Below are 19,426 nucleotides of genomic sequence, written 5' to 3'. Positions count from 1 at the left end.
TGGAAAACAGGATGAAAAAAAAACCCCAGGATTTCTGCTACAAATTTGGGGTTCATGTGAATGGTCATAGTGGCTTCAGAAACGCTTAAGCAATGTTATGTAGGAACGCCTGTGATAGTTATCTATGTTATCTGGTTACATTTAAACAAAGTCTGTCTGTGATAGATAGACCTGATGGTTTTAGGTTTTTTCCCCTCAACTTTATAGATAGTCAAGTTTACAGCAGCTGTGAATTAGTGATGGGCTATTACTGAGCTGTGTCATTATTTAATAAAAATGGCTTCTCTCACCTTATTTTTTATCCAGGTCCCTGACAGGCTGGATGAAATGAGATCCCCATGTAGCAATTGCCATGGAAACCTGTGACTCTCCTCCTATCTCAAGGCAGGAAAATGGGCAGAGCACATCAAAGCTATGTGGAACGACACAACTTGATAATGAGGTGCCAGAGAAAGTTGCAGGGATGGAGCCTGACAGGGAAAACAGCTCCACAGATGACAACCTGAAAACGGATGAGCGCAAAAGTGAAGTCTTGCTGGGTTTCAGCATTGAGAATGCAGCTGCCACTCAGGTCACCTCAGCAAAGGAAATACCCTGCAACGAATGTGCCACTTCTTTTCCCAGTTTACAGAAATACATGGAACACCACTGCCCTAATGCCCGCCTTCCTGTCCTGAAGGATGACGAGAGTGAAATCAGTGAGTTAGAGGACAGTGATGTGGAAAACTTAACAGGGGAGATAGTTTACCAGCCTGATGGGTCAGCATATATAATTGAGGACTCCAAAGAAAGTGGGCAGAATGCACAGACTGGGGCCAACAGCAAACTCTTTTCAACAGCGATGTTTCTCGACTCCCTGGCATCTGCTGGAGAGAAGGGTGACCAGTCTGCGTCCGCACCTGTGTCGTTCTACCCACAGATCATCAACACCTTTCATATCGCTTCATCCCTCGGGAAACCATTTACAGCCGATCAGGCTTTCCCAAATACCTCAGCATTAGCAGGAGTTGGTCCTGTATTGCACAGTTTCCGTGTCTATGATCTCCGACACAAGAGAGAGAAAGACTATCTAACCAGTGATGGCTCAGCCAAAAACTCCTGTGTGTCCAAAGATGTCCCTAACAATGTGGACTTGTCCAAATTCGATGGTTGTGTTAGCGATGGGAAAAGGAAACCTGTTTTAATGTGTTTCTTGTGCAAATTGTCTTTCGGTTATATCAGGTCGTTTGTAACCCATGCTGTGCATGATCATCGGATGACTCTCAATGATGGGGAGCAGAGGCTCCTCGGTAATAAATGCGTCTCCGCCATAATACAGGGGATTGGCAAAGACAAAGAACCTCTTATAAGCTTTCTGGAACCAAAAAAATCCACTTCTGTTTATCCCCATTTTTCTACTACAAACCTCATAGGACCTGATCCAACCTTCCGCGGTTTATGGAGCGCTTTTCATGTTGAAAATGGTGACTCTTTGCCGGCTGGCTTTGCCTTCTTGAAAGGAAGCGCAAGCCCTTCGAGCTCAGCAGAACAGCCGCTGGGGATCACCCAAATGCCAAAGGCTGAAGTGAATCTGGGGGGGCTGTCTAGTTTAGTAGTGAACACCCCAATTACCTCTGTCTCCCTCAGCCACTCATCATCTGAGTCTAGCAAGATGTCAGAGAGCAAAGACCAAGAGAACAACTGTGAAAGGCCAAAAGAAAACACCGTCTTACAGCCGAATGGGGAGTGCCCTGTCAAAAGTGAACCCACTGAACCGGGAGAGGAGGATGAAGAGGATGCATATTCCAATGAACTCGATGACGAGGAAGTATTAGGCGAACTCACCGATAGTATTGGTAACAAAGACTTCCCTCTCTTAAACCAAAGCATTTCTCCTTTATCATCCAGTGTGCTAAAATTTATTGAAAAGGGTACCTCGTCCTCCTCGGGGACTATTGCTGATGACACAGAGAAGAAAAAACAGACTGCTGCCGGAAGGAACAGTGGCAATGTCACTAATAGCTACACCAGCATAGGTGGCAAGGACTTTGCAGATGGGAGCGCCAGTAGAGATGGTGCCCCGGCAGCTCATCCTAGTGAAACAGCCCGGGGAGATGATGACAGTTCAGCGGCTCCACACCAGCATGGCTTCACCCCGAGCACACCCGGGACGCCAGGCCCTGGAGGAGATGGCTCCCCAGGAAGTGGCATTGAGTGTCCAAAGTGTGACACGGTTTTGGGGTCTTCGAGATCTCTTGGTGGTCACATGACTATGATGCACTCGAGGAACTCGTGTAAAACCCTGAAATGTCCCAAATGTAACTGGCATTACAAATATCAGCAGACTCTGGAGGCCCATATGAAGGAGAAGCACCCTGAGCCAGGTGGCTCTTGCGTTTATTGTAAAACTGGACAGCCTCACCCCAGGCTTGCCCGGGGAGAGAGCTACACTTGTGGCTATAAACCCTTCCGTTGTGAGGTTTGTAACTACTCTACCACTACCAAAGGCAACCTCAGTATCCATATGCAGTCCGACAAGCACCTGAACAACGTTCAGAATCTTCAGAATGGCAACGGTGAGCAGGTGTTTGGCCACTCTGCCCCGGCCCCCAACACCAGCCTCAGTGGCTGCGGAACACCGTCCCCGTCCAAACCCAAACAGAAACCCACCTGGCGGTGTGAGGTGTGCGACTATGAGACCAACGTGGCGAGGAACCTCCGCATTCACATGACCAGCGAGAAACACATGCACAACATGATGCTCCTGCAGCAGAACATGAAACAGATCCAGCACAACCTGCACCTGGGCCTGGCCCCAGCCGAGGCCGAGCTCTACCAGTATTACCTGGCTCAGAACATCGGCTTGACCGGCATGAAGCTGGAAAATCCTGCAGACCCTCAGCTCATGATTAACCCGTTCCAGCTAGACTCAGCTACAGCAGCCGCTTTGGCACCGGGACTTGGTTAGTATTTCCTGTTCTGTGCTGGGGTCTGTTCTGAATCGTATGTTCATTGGCCTCTTCTCGGGGAACGCTAACGAACTGGGGACAGGTCACTAGAAAGGGTTTTCTCTTAAGCTGTATGGGCAAACTGTCCCTGTGTCTACATCAAAGCTGAACGAAACTAAGAGAGCAAAGAGTTAAGAGATTAGTTACAGCATATGAGAAGTTAGCAAAATTGTCCACATTTGATAGGCCCATTAAAAATGCTAATTTACACACCTTGTTCGCCATCGTTAGCCATGAACCTGACAGAATTTGCAGGTTTAGTTTGCATGATTATTCCCCATAATAACAAGCTTAAGCTATCATGCTTTTAATTAATTATTTTTTCAAAAATGTTTTAATGGCTATGATTGCTCATAATTAATCCTACAATAATACTTATCCAGGTATTTGGGAGTGCATTATAGGCAACCAGTGCAGAATTAGGCAAATGCCATCAAGCTTTAAGACAAATTGGGAAAGAACAATTAGTGTTTATGTAAGTCTATCTAGACTCTTAAATCACAAACATGTGACTGTTTTGTTATGGTATTGATCAACTTTCTTGTACTGGAAAATACAAATTTCAGGATGACATCATGCCCAGTAGGAGTAATTAAAGCTATCTGATGAGGGAATTTAGAAGTTGAAAAGGATGATTGTAATTGATCCTGATTCAATCCTATTACAGCTTTTTATAGTTTAAGCTCTAGAGAAAGCACATTCCTTGTCAAGACTTTATTTTACATTCTTTCATGTGTGCTGTGTTTTCTAGTCTCTATTTTTCCTTTTAATTTTTTCCCCCTGTAGTAAATAATGAGCTGCCGCCTGAAATCCGGCTTGCCAGTGGTCAGCTAATGGGTGATGACCTGTCCCTCCTTACTGCAGGAGAGCTGTCACCTTATATCAGTGACCCGGCGCTGAAGCTATTCCAGTGTGCTGTTTGCAACAAATTCACCTCTGACAGCCTGGAGGCTCTAAGTGTGCATGTGAACAGCGAGCGCTCTCTCCCTGAGGAGGAGTGGAGGGCTGTAATTGGAGATATCTACCAGTGCAAGCTCTGCAACTACAACACGCAGCTCAAAGCCAACTTCCAGCTCCACTGCAAGACTGATAAGCATATGCAGAAATACCAACTGGTGGCCCACATCAAAGAAGGGGGCAAAAGCAACGAGTGGAGGCTGAAGTGCATTGCCATTGGCAACCCTGTGCACCTAAAGTGCAACGCCTGCGACTACTACACCAACAGTGTGGATAAATTACGTCTGCATACCACCAATCACAGGCACGAGGCAGCCCTGAGACTCTACAAGGTAAGCCATGCCATCCATTTTCATTGGCACAGAGTAGACAAAGGCGTTAACTATTTCAGAGTGTGGAGCGTATATGGGCAAGGAGAGGGTAGGTGCAAGGATCGAGATGCAGAGTTTCTGTTACCACTTCTAGAGGTGTATAGAACGCAGGCCAGTGAAAATGAGGGACGTGCTCCTTGACTTTCTTCACCTCTCTCAGGGGCACAGATTGCTCCACTGGCTCCCTACAACACAAGAATGTTTTCTGGATGTTGTCATTAGGAAAACAGTACTTTAAAGTTATGTTTTATTTATTGTTTTTATTGCTTTTTTTTTTATAAACAAAAACATAATACCACCAAGTGTTAATGGTGGTAGGGAGCAAAGGACACAAATAGTACTTCCACCGTAGATGTATCATTTGTTTGGTGAAGAACAAGAAAGACCAAAACAGGTTGTCTGTGTATATGCAGTCCCAGTGACATAGAATAAACACAATCGTTCATTGCACCAGTTGGAAACCTCCTCAAAGAAACTCTGTTGGCTTGTTTTTTTTTTTTTCTTTTCATGATTGTTTTCCCTTGTAATGTTTTCTCTTTTCTCAAAAGGGTGTGGCGTATATCAATATGCTCCTATGATGACAAGTGCACTTTTATCCTTACTGAGAAAAACCATTCAGATTTTATTCATACCTGAGAGTGATGAACAGCATGTGCTGCACAACTCCTCTTGCTGTTTTCTGAACCCTAATGTCTGATGAATTTATTTTCTGTAGTTACTTCACTGGGTTGTCTTGATGGTCTTGGTTCCTGTACAAGTGTAGCACATTCATTTCTTTGATGAATAACTTGGTTACTTATTAAAAAAACTTCTTTTGTCTAGAGGATATTAAAATTCAGAAAATATTGCAAGCCATTAGTCATTGTAACAAGCTCTAAATATGATTACAAAATCCATTTTGCAAGTGTTATCTATTGATTTATACTAGAAATCAGTGATAACTATACTATCAGGAGTCAACCAACAATTATAGTACCTATAGCTTTTCTAATCCTATTTAAAACTGCAAACAGCACAGCAAAAGCAGATGTGGCCATCTGGGTCAGGCTCAGGAATTGTTTATTTGCATTGGTCTGGTGCTGTGCACTTGGGTTGTTCCAGTTTAAATTTTAGATAGATGTACTGTGCACAAAACCTACAGTCTCCCTGTGAGAATCTGTAACACTGTTCCTGCAATATTGGCACTGTGTGGATCGATAATGAAAGCATTAGGTTTGGGCTGCTCTGTTTGTGGGAAGTGCAGGTCCTCCTGGAAGATGGAATGCTTCTACCTCAGTACTATTGAAAATATAATATAAAGGATTAATTGTATTATAATTCATGAGTTTTGCAGCAACAGTTGACAACTGTTCAATTGCCTACTTTTTTTTCTGTTGATACCTGACCTATTAAAAGTTTTAGAATACCTAGGAGAAAAAAAAAACCCAAACATTAAACTTGTATAAATAATAGATTTAGACCCTGGGAGCTATATAGAATATTCATGAACTGTGTTTATATTCATGCAGTTCTTCTAACACTTTAAATTAACATGTTGTGCATAAGAGATATAAATGTACAGATTTTTCTATTTTATTACTCTCAGGTGGAAACCTAGTGAAAGGGAGAATGTTACTGTTTATTTAGGAAAGCTTATTTAATCAAACTCTCTGATAATTCTTCATATGTGTTCAGGTGTGTGTGTGTGTGTGTGTGTGTGTGTGTGTGTGTGTGTGTAAGTTCATGTAATTCTTTCCATAAGCATGAGTTGGCTATCTTACTCCTTCAGAGCCATTTACCAAGCTCCAGTGTTTGTCTTAAAGTTCCTTGTAGTTACAGTTGGACAATGACTTTGAATCAGTAAAGACCTAGTATGATAAATGTGTGATTCCAAAGAAGGCTTTAATGCCCAAAGCACATTAGATCCCATAAGCAGAAGATGTATACTCATCTTAAAGATCCTATAAAACATAAATTGTGCCCTTTTGGGTTCTGTGTCCCTTAATTACCCAAGTATACCCAATAGATTACTTAAATATGGTCAGCAGACAAAAAGTTATTATGAAAAAAGTGACATTAAATTCAAAGAACACCAAGAAGTACATGAGTACAGAAATCTGTTATCTGACAATTCAACTATTTTTGGCATAGTTCTAGAAATAGTTATAAAAACTAATCCAGAGTAGTTGTGTATTAAACATGATATTCCCAAACTCAATTCAGAAACTATGTGATTCAGACATAAAGCATTTCAAGCACAGTGATGAGGAGATTAGCTTGGCTGGCTTGTCTCAGAAAAATAAAATTAGTTCATAAGTAACATTAATTGCTTTTAAATGAGAACCTAACAAATTGACTTGGGCCTAGGAACAAAACATGATTTATCATATGGCTTAAATATTAAAATTAGACTTAAAATAGTTTCAGAGTTAATGGCTAGACAATAATCTTCTCTATAAAATTTATTTTCATTAAGAGTTTAATTTGCACCATTTCACATTGTGAATTATTTAGACATTAGAGGAAAGTGCAAGTTAACAGTCGTAAGACAGGTACAGAGCTGCAAGGAAACAGCTTTGCTTGTTATTGACAACATATTGATTCATAACACTCTAAATGTAGTGATATGTCAGTTCAATTTGAATAAAACACTCTGCTTGTTGTATTGTCAGGCTGAAGAAGCTTCACCTAAAAGAGCCATCTGCCTTTATTCTGTTTAAAGGGGTTAAAAGTTAAAGGTTAAGGGTTAGCATGAAAGCATCATCTGCTGAGCTGCTTAACTTTAAACTGATCAATTTAATGAAAATCTGTTTTACAGATGTTGTTTTAATGTATTTGGCAGGATTTAGGCAGATTTAACATTAGATGGGAGGTAGTAAAAATTATTTCTTTATTTGACCAGAACAACACCTCTCCTTTTATGTTTAAGGTAGATGGCTTGTGGGCTTTGGTATTTTGGCAAAGAACCCAGAGGGAGACTGTGTTGATGATCTTTCCATATGGGCAAAATGAAATAAATAAAAAAACTGTAATGTCTATTGCTAATGATGACTGGAAAAAATACCATTATGCCTATTTCTAAAAATGACTGAAAGAAAAAAAAAACTCAAAGCTGTACTCATTTTTGGCAGTTTTACTTTCCTTAGTTTTTTTTTTATCTTTTTTTAAAAGCAACTCTGTGATTATTTAAAATCTTTCCCATTTTTTTTCAAGTGAAGTTGTCTGAAGCTATAATATAATCTTATCTTTGCATATTTTTCCTCCAGAAACCTTAATGATGAAAGAAAATTAGTCAAGGAAAATGAAACAGAAAAAAATTTACATTATCCTCAATTTTCCCTTTTAATGTTGGGTGCACAATTAAAGTGAGGCTAATAAATGCTAAGCATGCAGACAGTTAAAATGGGCCTTGCAAGTTAATAACCATATATATATGCATATGTAAATACATAACAGTGGTTTTAAGATAGCCAATTTACTAGGCTACATTATACTTTTTAAAATTTCGTGCCTTTATATTCTCTTAAAAGTTTGATTGAGTTGGTTTTCACCCACTGGGTCCTTCCTACATGACTTTATGATATAAGGAACCAAACAAGCACCTGAGGACCTCCTTTGCTTCTTCTCAGCCTTCGCTTTACAAATGCATTGTAATTTGCTCTGGTTCTTCCATGAGCCCTGGCATTTTCTGAGGAGTCTAGTGGAAACTTGTAATGACAACCACTTAGCTTTAGACATGAAAGTTAGGGCAATCAAGGAAAGCTTGGGCAATATTCCAGAATCCACTGGAATATATTGTTGGCTCTGCAAGACTGGCCTTTCTGGTCAGCCTATTGACTTAACTATTGCCCTGTGGGCAACATACCCATGCTTAGCTGCCGTGTGTCCTCAGGCAGCCCTCCTCCTACTGTGTGGACGTATGAATGTTCACAGTTTTCTGGTTCAAAGTCAAAAGCTTAACTCCATGAGCTGTTTTCCTCCCTGCTTCTGGTAGCAGTGAGGCAGAGGAGCCTATCTGAGTTTCTCGATGCTGGTTTGCTATTTGGATGTCACAGAGGCTAAACGCATTGAAGTGGCTAGCCTGTCTCCACAGTGAGCAGAGCTGCCCACACGAGGTTTAGTCCTAGCTACCTATAGGGTAACACTGACCCAAGGAACACTTTTCACCTTTTCTCGTTACTTATGGTATAGATTAAAGAAAAGATCCAGGTGAAGATCTAAAACTCAAGGTGAAGGGAGGAGCGACATACAGGAGAATGAAGGACATGCAGTGAGAGAAGTGTGTACAAAGAAAACAACCCAACCATAGAATAGTTGCCATTGCCTACCCCTTGGCTTGGTTTATTAGTCGAAAACACTGAATGGTTTGAAGTTATCGGTGAGCCACAGGTGTTTCCATAACCATACGCCCAAGTCCAACTTTGCGATTTAAAATCAAATATTCCATATATATAGCTTTTTTTTTTTGTCATTGTCTTTGTGTGACAGTGAAAGCGCTTAGGAGATGGTGCAGTACACATTTGCGTAAAGGTGATTGTGTAAAAGGAAATTGCAGTATGTGGAAGTTCTGAGAAATCCGAGCAGACTTTTCTTAATCTTATTGTAGGCATTTGTTTAGATGAAGAAACCTGTTTTCTGAGATAAACAGAAGTTATTCTTTTCCCTGACTAAACATTAACCTGAATATGGAAATATTTTTGCACTTTTTGTATTAGTTTCACATTAATGTTCATTTCAAGGTTGAAAAGCAGTGTGAAATTTAATTCCAGTAGTAGGATTTTTTTTTTTGTAAATAATCACAATTCAAATTATTATTCCATTGTATTCTCATATTAAAAGACAGGCAGAGGTTGAAAAAGTAATTTCTACAGTAGAACAATCCATGCTTGCATAATACTTAGAACTAATAAATACACAGATCAAGTAAAGAGGAACTGCTTAGCTAATAACAACTAATAAATCATGGGTGTTTTCAGATCACACTGTAATTGCCTGGCCCTCCTGACTACACAGCCTTCTGTTTCCAAGAGTAATGTTGCCTGGTCTGTAGCCATGTGCAAACCAGGCTACTTCAGTACACATGTAGATTTCTGTCACTGTACTCATGTGGCAAATACTAAGGTACAATGTGATCTGAGAACCCTTTTTCTCCTCCAAGATAACAAAAATAATCCAATAGTGGATTAATTTTAGCCAAACTTATATCCATGCCAGCCACAGTAAATAAAATAACAGTGTGAAATTCTTACCAAATATAGGCAGAGTTTTGAAGAAAAAGAAAAAAAGAAAGAAAGAAAGAAAGAAAGAAAGAAAGAAAGAAAGAAAGAAAGAAAGAAAGAAATTATGACATATTGTGGCCTCCTGTCTTTAGTGTGTGTCTTTCCTTAACCTGGGCCTTTGCCTCCCTCTGTGTGTTGTGAAGCCACTCTGCTTCCCAATTGATCTTCTGCTCATGAGAGGAGTCCATGTTGCAAGATTACCTAACTTGCTAAGCAATTCTACATAAGCATTCTTTTAATTAAGGGGAAACAGAGAAGCACCTGCAGTTGTAAATGACTTTCTAGTCAGTTTCAGGATGAGCTGTTGTCAAGGTATTTGCTTACTCTGAACAAATTTCTGTTAGGTGGGTGGAGACGGGTTAGGGCTGAGGGAGGCAGTTGAAACTCCTTTCCTGGAGTTTCTTTCATTCATTGCTTCGGAACACACGCACCCCACATGCATACAACTCCAGCCCTGCCCCCCCCACCCAACACACACACAAGCACACTGCAGAAACCTAGTCAACAGCTTGGCACTCCTGTTCACTCCAGGAAGATGGCAGCATGGACTTTGTGATTCACACATTTCTGTATTTTGCGCTCATTCTAACTTGAAATGTTGGCACGTTTTATCCAAACATATCAAGTGTCTTATTTGTGGCCTGTCCTGCAATCACTTAGGTAAAATGAACAAAGTGTCACCACATAATTCTGGGTCCTCATGCAGTTCCCCTCGACTTAATCTGTCCTTTTCCCGTGGAGCTGGGGCGCAGTTGTCGAAGTGCTCAAAGGGGCTGGCACACAGCAGTGCAGCCACAGTCATATGTTAGGCAGGCCTCACGGCTGCTGAAAGGGTCTTGGCCTGGGGTGGAGCGAGGAGGAGCTGGCATGTGCGTAATGACCACTGTTCTGCTTCCAGAACATCTGGCCCTGCCCAAGCCTGACTGCAGATGCTTCGCAAGTCGCTTTCAGCCTGGGCCCATGCTAAGGTGGAGTTCACACAGACATGGAAATGTACTCATTTTTTTTTTTAAAGACAATCCAAGCATTAAGGGTGATTTCCCCTCACACTACCAGTAGCTTTCAGGAGATCATGAAAGGATGTGACTTATTAAAAGAGTGAACCGGGACCATAAACATAGAGCAACCCCTCACCATCAGGACACGTTTTCCTGGACTCTGTAGCATAGGTGTACTGATTGATGCTGATACAGAGTCACAGCTTTATTTTCAGAATACCTCGGTGATCTGTTGCTTCTTGTCTTCATAACAGAGGAGCACTCATTGAGCACTTCCTGTGTAGCAGGATTTGAACACAAGGGACATGATGAGTGTGCCCATTAATGTTGTGGAAAGTAAGCTGACTTCCTGCGAGATGTGCAGAAACAGAGTTTTCTGAGACTGCATTTTCCAAACTGCTCTTCACACTTTGCAAGTTGAACTTGGCCTCAGGGACATCCGTAAAAACTACGAGTTAAAACTGGGCACTCGGAGGTTCCCTGCTGTCTTCAGCCGTGCTTAGTAAGAAAGTAACAAGTCTGCGTGTGTCACAAATTTGAGTTGTTCATAAATCACTATAGTCATATATGTGTATCTTGTCATAATCTATTTCATAGCAACAATTTACTGATGAATTTAAGATGAGAGTTAATGTTTAAAAAGTTTAATGCAAGAAAGAGCTTTCAACCCCTCTGCAGCATCAGCATGCTACTTTAAGACGTATCCTGGAAATCCAAGTTAAACACAATTTACAGTCCAGTCAGGGAGAGTTTCACCTAAAGGAACATCATGATGTTGACTTGTTACAGTTATTGCCACAGATAAGAGTTGTGCATAGCAATATTTTGTTTCATTTGGTTATATAATATTTAATTAATAATCTGATGTCTTATGAGCTGTGGTACACATGCTTATAATGTCAGCACTTGGGATACTGAGGTAGGAAGGTTACGAGGCCAACCTGGGTCACAGTGAGATCCTGTTGTGAGGAAGGAGATGAAAGAAATCAAATCCTGTTTTTAATACTTATAAGGAAAGACACTTTTATAGCATAATATATTTTACATAATGTATGTATGTATAATGTGCATATAAAAGCATATGGGAATAAATTCACCTAAAACCTTTTTATCAAGGGAATTATTGATAACATAAAATATATATTCCCCTCTCATCTAGGTAAAGGAGTAACCTGGGGTTATATTTGCCCTTCAAGCAAATTGTGTGTGTGTGTTATTTATTGCCTGTGTTGTGTGTGGGATATGTGTATTGTTAATGTAGACATGTGCACATGGCATGTGAGTAAGGACAGCTACACTAACACATCCATACATCTATTGATAGAGGCCAGAGGTATACATCAGGTGTCTGACCTTGTTGTGCTCCACTCTTATTTATTGAAACAGGGTCTTCCACTGAACTTGAAGCTCATGGATTCTGCTAGACTGGCTGGGAAATGAGTTTGCTTGGTTCTCCTGGCTCAGCCCTCACCATTCCTTAGTGCTGGGCTTACAGGCCAACACCATCATGCTAGGCTCTTTGTGTAGATATGGGGGAACCTAAACGTAGGGCCTCAGGCTTGGGTAGCAATCACTGTAGAGACCAAAATCTCTTTTCAGACCCCCTCAAGCAAGTTTTAAGGAGTAGTATAGAGGCAGTTGAGGGTTGAAGGAATGTATACCTGGATATGTGATGATCAAAGTGATGGAAAGCAAGGCTGTGAGCAAAAAGACAGACCTAACCGCACAATGACACCAGTTTTATAGAACAGCTTTTAAGGTTTTGTAATAATAAATTTTTCATTTGTAACTATGTATTCGGTTGCAAAGAATCTTCGTTTATTTGTGGAGTTCATGGTTCTCTGTCTTTCTGTTATTGATGGTATACTGGGGAGCCTCCTTTCCAAAAATATTCTTTCTTATGATGCCGGATGGTCTATTGGCAATGAAACCATATTGAGAATTTACTGTTCTTTGTTTTTTCCTTCTACAATTGGACTACTGTTTGAGGAAAGAGCACGTACTGACCAAAATTAGAAGTTGAATGTTACACGTACATTGTCTCATCACTCTTCCAAAGACTTATATACAATTATTTACATTTAAGCATATGAGGAAATCAAGATTCAGGGGTTTCTCAGGTCCTTGCAGAGTGTAAAATCCTGGTCTTGAGTTGTAATCCCGTACTTCTTCCAGTCCAGGCCCAGGCACATTTGTAGTGTTTCATCAATGAGAAAAGCCTTTTCTGTTTGAGGACAGCAAAAGCTGGTGCACGAAAGCAGAGAGGCCACCACCTAATAAGTTTAGTCACTTTGTCTTCAGCATCATCATGTTTGATACCATCTGCACATCTCTAAACCAGCAGGTTTTCTAAAAAGTCTAGGCAAGGAGAGTGGGACCTGACCAGTGGGTCTGTATACACAAATGCCATGTGCTGAAATGACAGGACACTCTTTTTTTTATTGTTTTTTTTCTTTATTAATTTATTCTTGTTACATCTCAATGGTTATCCCATCCCTTGTCTCCTCCCATTCTTCCCTCCCTCCTCTTTTCCCCTTATTCCCCTCCCCTATGACTGTTCCTGAGGGGGATTACCTCCCCCTGTATATGCTCATAGGGTATCTAGTCTCTTCTTGGTAACCTGCTGTCCTTCTTCTGAGTGCCACCTGGTCTCCCCCTCCAGGGGACTTGCTCAAAGGTGATGCACCAGAGTACGTGAGAAAGTCATATCCCACTCTCCACTCTACTGTGGAGAATGTTCTGACCATTGGCTAGATCTGGGTAGGGGTTTAAGGTTTACCGACACTCTTAAATCAGCAATCTACTAGCTGGGAGGGGACACTAGTAGTTAAGTGGTCACCTGAGTATTTCTTGTTTCAATGGAACTCTTTTGCTTTCAGCCACTTCCTTGTATTGGCATGTTTGGGTGTTTGGTGTACTAAACAGGATTGACTAATTGAATATTTATCACCTTTTGTGCTGGCGCTTGCAAGTTAAGCCTCTTTTGGAGGGCACATTAATTCACTTAGGTCACCAGGGGCACCTCAAACATAATGCACTAATGGTGCCCCACTGCTCTGACAGAGGAGATGGTGGAATGGACCTCAGCATGCTTTCAGCTGGCTGCTCAAGAACAGCTGGAGCAGTTGCTCATCAAGAGTGTGAGCCACCTCTGTTTTCCCTAGCATCTTTACAACTCTTGGATGAGTCCTGATCACTTGTTAGAATTGCTTAAAATAGCCTGCTGTTTTGAATTGTTTTTGTATTTTAAATTTTTATTTCTGCCTTTGAATCACAACATATTTTTGTGAACCAGAACCCCCTTTGTCGTCATCTTTATCATTTATCACTTTCCATTTTTTCCTCTTTCTTCTCTTCATGTTCTCTTCTACCTTGAATTCAGCCCGTATCTACCTATCTATCTATCTATCTATCTATCTATCTATCTATCTATCTATCTATCTACCTGTTTATTATCTATCTCAGGCTAGTACTTACGTTGGCTGCTCATAGAAATGTTTGAGGAAACTTAAACTTAACTATTTGACCCTGTAAGATTGGTTTACTCATTCACATGGATGATGTTGATCATATTTACTGATGCAATGGTTTTTTATTGGAAAGTGAGAATTGTCTGAGCTTTGGAAGGACAGACTTGCTACTTACTGATAAGGATGTCTGTAGTTGGTATGTGTAAAGCAGTTTAGGACATCTTGTTATCTCCGTTGGGTGTAGTTTACAAAGGCTCTAGATAGTTTTAACTGTCCATTTGGCAAGCCTAGGGATAGCAGCAGCTGAGAACATAAGTCTTCCAAGACTAAAATTATCCAGTGTTTAAATATAAGGTACTGGGTAGCAATACTTATTGCCTTCACATGTGCACTTTGACAATGTGTTTTCAGCACTAACCAAAGGTTTTCTGCAGAATTACTAGTGATGTTTTGAAATCTCACAGCCTAAATAAGAATTATTCAAGCATAAGAACTTGTCTTTTAGAATTTGTTCTAATGGTGAATTTATGTTATATAATAATTGAAAAGGCTGAAAACTTTTGTTTACATTGTAATTTTAGAATTATTGTTCTTTTATAAGAAGCCTTTCAACATTTTTTGAGAAATAATTGGTGAAATTAAGTTCTGTCGTCATCTTCATCATCATCATCATCATGAAATAGGAATTAACTCTAGAGTGGGAAGGGATTCAAGGAAGGAATACCACCTCATTATTGGATTTTTGTCTGTTTGCTTAAATTTTTATTAGAAAAACCCAATAGCTAAAACAGAAATACTTGTTAAGGTAGAATCATCAACCTTTTCAGTAATGAATATTCCTTCAGAATCTTTTTCCAGTCTCCTAAACAAATTATTTAAAAATAGATGCAAGGGGTTTATGATTTGAATCTGGTGTCTCATATTAAGAATGTTTTGTCCCCAGCTGATGGGGCCTTGTTCAGAGAGATAAGGAGTCTTTGTTTGTTGTTACTGGGTTTTATTTTGTTTTGTATTTGTTTCTGTTTTTTGTTTTGTTTTTGGTTTTATATTGTTTTTGGTTTGGTTTTGGTTTTGGTTTTGTTTCTTGAGACAGGGTTTGTCTGTGTAGGCTTGGCTGTCCTGGACTCAATTTGTAGACCAGGATGTCCTTGAACTCACAGAAATATGCCTGCCTCTGCCTCCCTGAGTGCTGGAACTAAAGGCGTGCACCACCACACCCAGCTGGGATGTATTATTCTTGACCACTTCTGCTGCTCTCTCTGCTTCCTGGACCACCCTTATGTGAACTCAGCTGCCCCTCATGACCTTCTCATTGTTCCTGGATTCCGACTCCCACTTGCTAGCTGAGCTAAAATAAGTCTTTTCTCCCTCAAGCTGTTTTTGTCAAACATTTTGGTTGTAATAATATAAAATTAATTAAATTTATAAATAGCCTGTCTTCATAGTAATTCAGTGTTTGATCCTTTTAATTTCTTAAGTATTGGGAAATTTAGCATGGTATTTCTGAAGACCTATTTAGATTTAGAACATCATTTTTAAATATTTAGATAGACGTGCTTCTACCTTTTCTCATACATCAGCAACAGACTGAACTTCCCAGGTTTTCCTTTATTTATTTATATGTGTGATTCAGAATAGATTAGCAAGTATCAAGGTTCCCTGAAAGCACTTGTAGCATGTACTGTGTCACTTTGTTCCTCCTCTTTGGGACTGTGGCCTTTAGTGATAGCAACTTGGTCATCTTAAAACACTGGATACAGATGCAGTTCATGGAAGTCAAATACACACATAGACACAGATACAATTTTCCCCAAATGAACACTTTAATTCTTTCTATGAATTAAGAAAAATGTGCATCTATTTAGGGTCACATGTGTAAGGTGTTAGATGAAAACAAGATAAAAATAAGATGAAAATTATGCTTCAGTTGGTATTTTCTGTATATATATTTGAAGCTGTACTTATAAGTACGTTACTCAAATCATAGAACAAATTTTGTGTATGGAGGTGGAGAAGAGAGAGACAGGGAAGGAGGGATGGACAGAAGGCGGCAAAGGGAGGGCGGAGATTTCTATATATGAAAATGTATTAACATTTATGAAGATCATGGGTTAATCAGTAATACTCCTTATTTTGTTTTAAAGTAGACTGCAGGAATTTCTTCCCTTACAGTGTGGTTTTGGACCTTAGAGATAATAAGCCTTTGATGATATTGTGCAAGAGTCTGAGGCAAGTACTAAGTGGTTCTTAATGTACACATGACTAATCAAAGGTTCAGGGAACAGGATGTGATTTGGTAAAAGTGATAGGTTTTCCAAAAAGTAAATGCCTTCACTAATAGCATATGGATCCTGCCTGCTCTAAACAAGGCAGATCTGACCCCAGCCTCAGAGAAGGCTGTTTCTCACAAAGTCTTTTGCACTAAGTCTCTTAAGTTCTTTTTTTTTTTTTAATTTTAAAGTGTTCCTCAAATTCACACTACCTACTTAGTACTCTATTCTTTCTTTGCTCTTAAAATAACAACAGATACCACATGACACTCAGAGGCATTGAAACACAGGAACCCAGGCACCCAAACAACATCATAGATTGATCACTGTTGGAAAATAACTGAAGAAGGCAGGAATTTCAGTGCTTAACTTAAGCAGCCGGTTATTGACAAATGCTCGATGAAAGTTGTTTTAAGTTAGAGCAGAAAGAAACATAATTTATATATCACAAATTCTAAAGTGTTTAGCTTCTGAAGAACATTGAGCCTTGCCTCTGTTTTACTATCTCTATTTGTAAGGACTTGATTGAGATACAGATCATACCCCATGTATTTTATTTATTTCAAATGCAATCGAATAGTATTTAAAATATTCACAGAATTATGTGCCCATCATTATAATTGACTTTGGATTATTTTCCTCTGCTGAAATGGAAATCTTTTACTAATTTAGTTGCCCACAACCATCCTGAACTCTCACTCCCATGGCCCTTGGCAACAGCTAATTGCCTTCTGTCTCTATAGATTTGATTATTCTGGTCATTGATACAGATGCAACCACAGTGCGTGGGGGTCTTTGTGCAGCTTCTATCACTTAGCATAATGTTTTTAAAATCCACCAATGCTTTCACACGTTTTAACACTGCATTCCTTTATTAAATCTATGTTATTTGTGTATAGCATCTTTTGTTTATTTTATCTCAGATTTAGTTGTTTTTACTTTATGTCTATTATGTATAGTTATGCTATGAATATTTTATATAAGCTTCAGTTTTAATTCTCTGAGTTAGATATTCCATAGTGGGATTTCAGGAAGAACAATTACTAATATACCTAGGTTTATTTTTATTACTCTCAGTGTTTTCTTATTTTATGTGTGGTCACCTAACTGTTAGTTGTCTTTTTAAAAATACCTCAGATTTGTCTAACATGTAGAAGGCCTTGAGCTAAATCACTAACAAGACACACACACACACACACACACACACACACACACACACACACACATCATTCACATTTTTCTCATTATCTCAGTGGCATTTTTCATTTTCTGTTCCCTTCTTGCCAACTTGCTTAATGAGGAAATGTAATGATAGCATTTATTGGGCATGTATTCAGAGGTGACAAAATGATACTCTATGTCCTTTATGTCGTTTTAAAAAAATACTTTAACACTAAATTTCTAATCATATGTATGTATGTATGTATGTATGTATGTATGTATGTGTATGGAATATGTAAATACAAATGCAGGTGCCTGTGGAGAAGAGAAGAGGGTGTCAGGGCTACTCGAGGTGGGTGCTGAGAAAGAGACTCCAGTCCTCTGAACCATTTCTCTATTCTTACTAAGATGTTAAATATATCAACTCATTGATACATCACAACTTGTCTTATACATAGATACGGTTATTAGAGACATTTGAAGATGAAAGCAATATAATTGAAAACTTAATTGACTATCCAAGCTCATATAGCTAGTAATACTGATGGCTAAGTTAGATCTGAACTCAGTCTGGCTCCAGACCCTACATCATTAATCAGGACAATTCATCACAGTAAACAAACTGCACTGAGATAGTAACTGGCCAGGCAAGTTCTGTTCATGGAGAAAAAAAAAAAAAAAGGCTAGAAGTATGGATGTGACTGTTACAGATGCTCATGGTAGGGTTGTACCTGTTGAGAAGAAGAAAAATAATAATGAGATAGATGGTGATTTGAAGATTCCAAGTTAGCAAAACTTTCCATAGAAAATTCCAGCTTCATTTTTGAATGTCTGAATATTTTTTTTAAGTACGAACATGGGATTTTTTTTTAAATAACACATTTTTATTAAAAAATAAAATAATTCATATTACATCTCATTTTCTATCCCATCCTGTGCATCCTCCCATTCCTCCCTCCCTCCCACTTTCACCCCAATCCCCTTCCCTATGACTGAGGGGGACCTCCTCCCCCTGAATATGGTGCTAGGGTATCAAGTCTCTTCTTGGTAGTCCGCTATCCTTCCTCCGAGTGCCATCGGGCCTCCCCAACAGAGGGACATGGCCAAATATGGGGCACCAAAGATCCTGTGAAAGTCAGTCCCCAGTCTCCACTTAACTGTGGAGAATGTTCTGTCCCTTGGCTAGATCTGGGTAGGGGTTTGATGGTGACTGCACGCTTTGTCCTTGGTTGGTGCCTTAGATCAAGCAGAACCCCTGGGCTCAGATCCACCCATCATAATGTTCCTCTTGTAGGTTTCTAGGATCCTCTGGATTGAATGTCTGAATATTAAGAATTTCATTCATAATATATTCTTTTCACTGCCTGAAAAGTTATCATTTATTTCCATCATATTATATATTTTAAAAAAATTCTACCAAATAAATTATGTGTGAGACTGAAAATTGATATTATTAAGATAGCTTATATCTATTAAATATATTTTTATTAAATTAATACCTTAGTAATACACAGACATTTATCACATTAGTAAACAAACAAACAAAAAACACTGTGCTGGGTTTAAAAAACAAAGAAAATAACCACAGAGGGAATACATGAATGTGCTGTTCTCAGTAAGCTCACCACTTTTTGGAAGAACTACTTACCTTTTCTCTGTGTTTTCTTTTCCCTATGGGTTAATCCCCATTCCTAACCTCCTTGAATTCCGTTTTGGTAGTTTTTGTAATACACTTAGGAGGATTTGTGTCATCATGGCATTAAGGAATTTGTATGTAGATTTCCTTTCATATTTGGGAAAAGATTAGATTCTATCATTAGAGAAGTCTGAGAAAGTGACTATATGTTTCAACTCTAATAAAGAGATTCATTAAAAAGCAGCAAATATGCCCTGTTACAGGAATTAAAGTCTTTGCCCCCTCTGCCACCACCACTACCTATGTAGGGTCTATAGT

At 39.4% G+C, this 19,426-nt stretch overlaps 1 protein-coding gene across 3 annotated transcripts in view; it reads left to right on the top strand.

Moving 5' to 3' along the window:
* The window catches only part of ZFHX4 (zinc finger homeobox 4), a 181,330-nt gene that overhangs the window by 22,585 nt on the left and 139,319 nt on the right, over positions 1–19,426 (top strand). For 2 of the 3 annotated variants that reach the window (XM_084791426.1, XM_084791427.1), the window contains 2 exons: positions 307–2,942; positions 3,774–4,276. In XM_084791426.1, coding sequence (XP_084647552.1) covers positions 353–2,942; positions 3,774–4,276 — 3,093 coding nt within the window. In that variant the 5' untranslated portion in view covers positions 307–352. The remainder of the gene's footprint in view (positions 1–306; positions 2,943–3,773; positions 4,277–19,426) is intronic. The other variant, XM_084791428.1, reaches the window with a different exon arrangement.

The sequence above is a fragment of the Acomys minous genome (assembly GCF_964271855.1).
Source record: "Acomys minous genome assembly, chromosome: 1".
NCBI classification, from domain to species: domain Eukaryota; kingdom Metazoa; phylum Chordata; class Mammalia; order Rodentia; family Muridae; genus Acomys; species Acomys minous.
The sequence above is the reverse complement of the archived record's forward strand: the minus strand, read 5'-3'. Positions and strand labels throughout refer to the sequence as shown.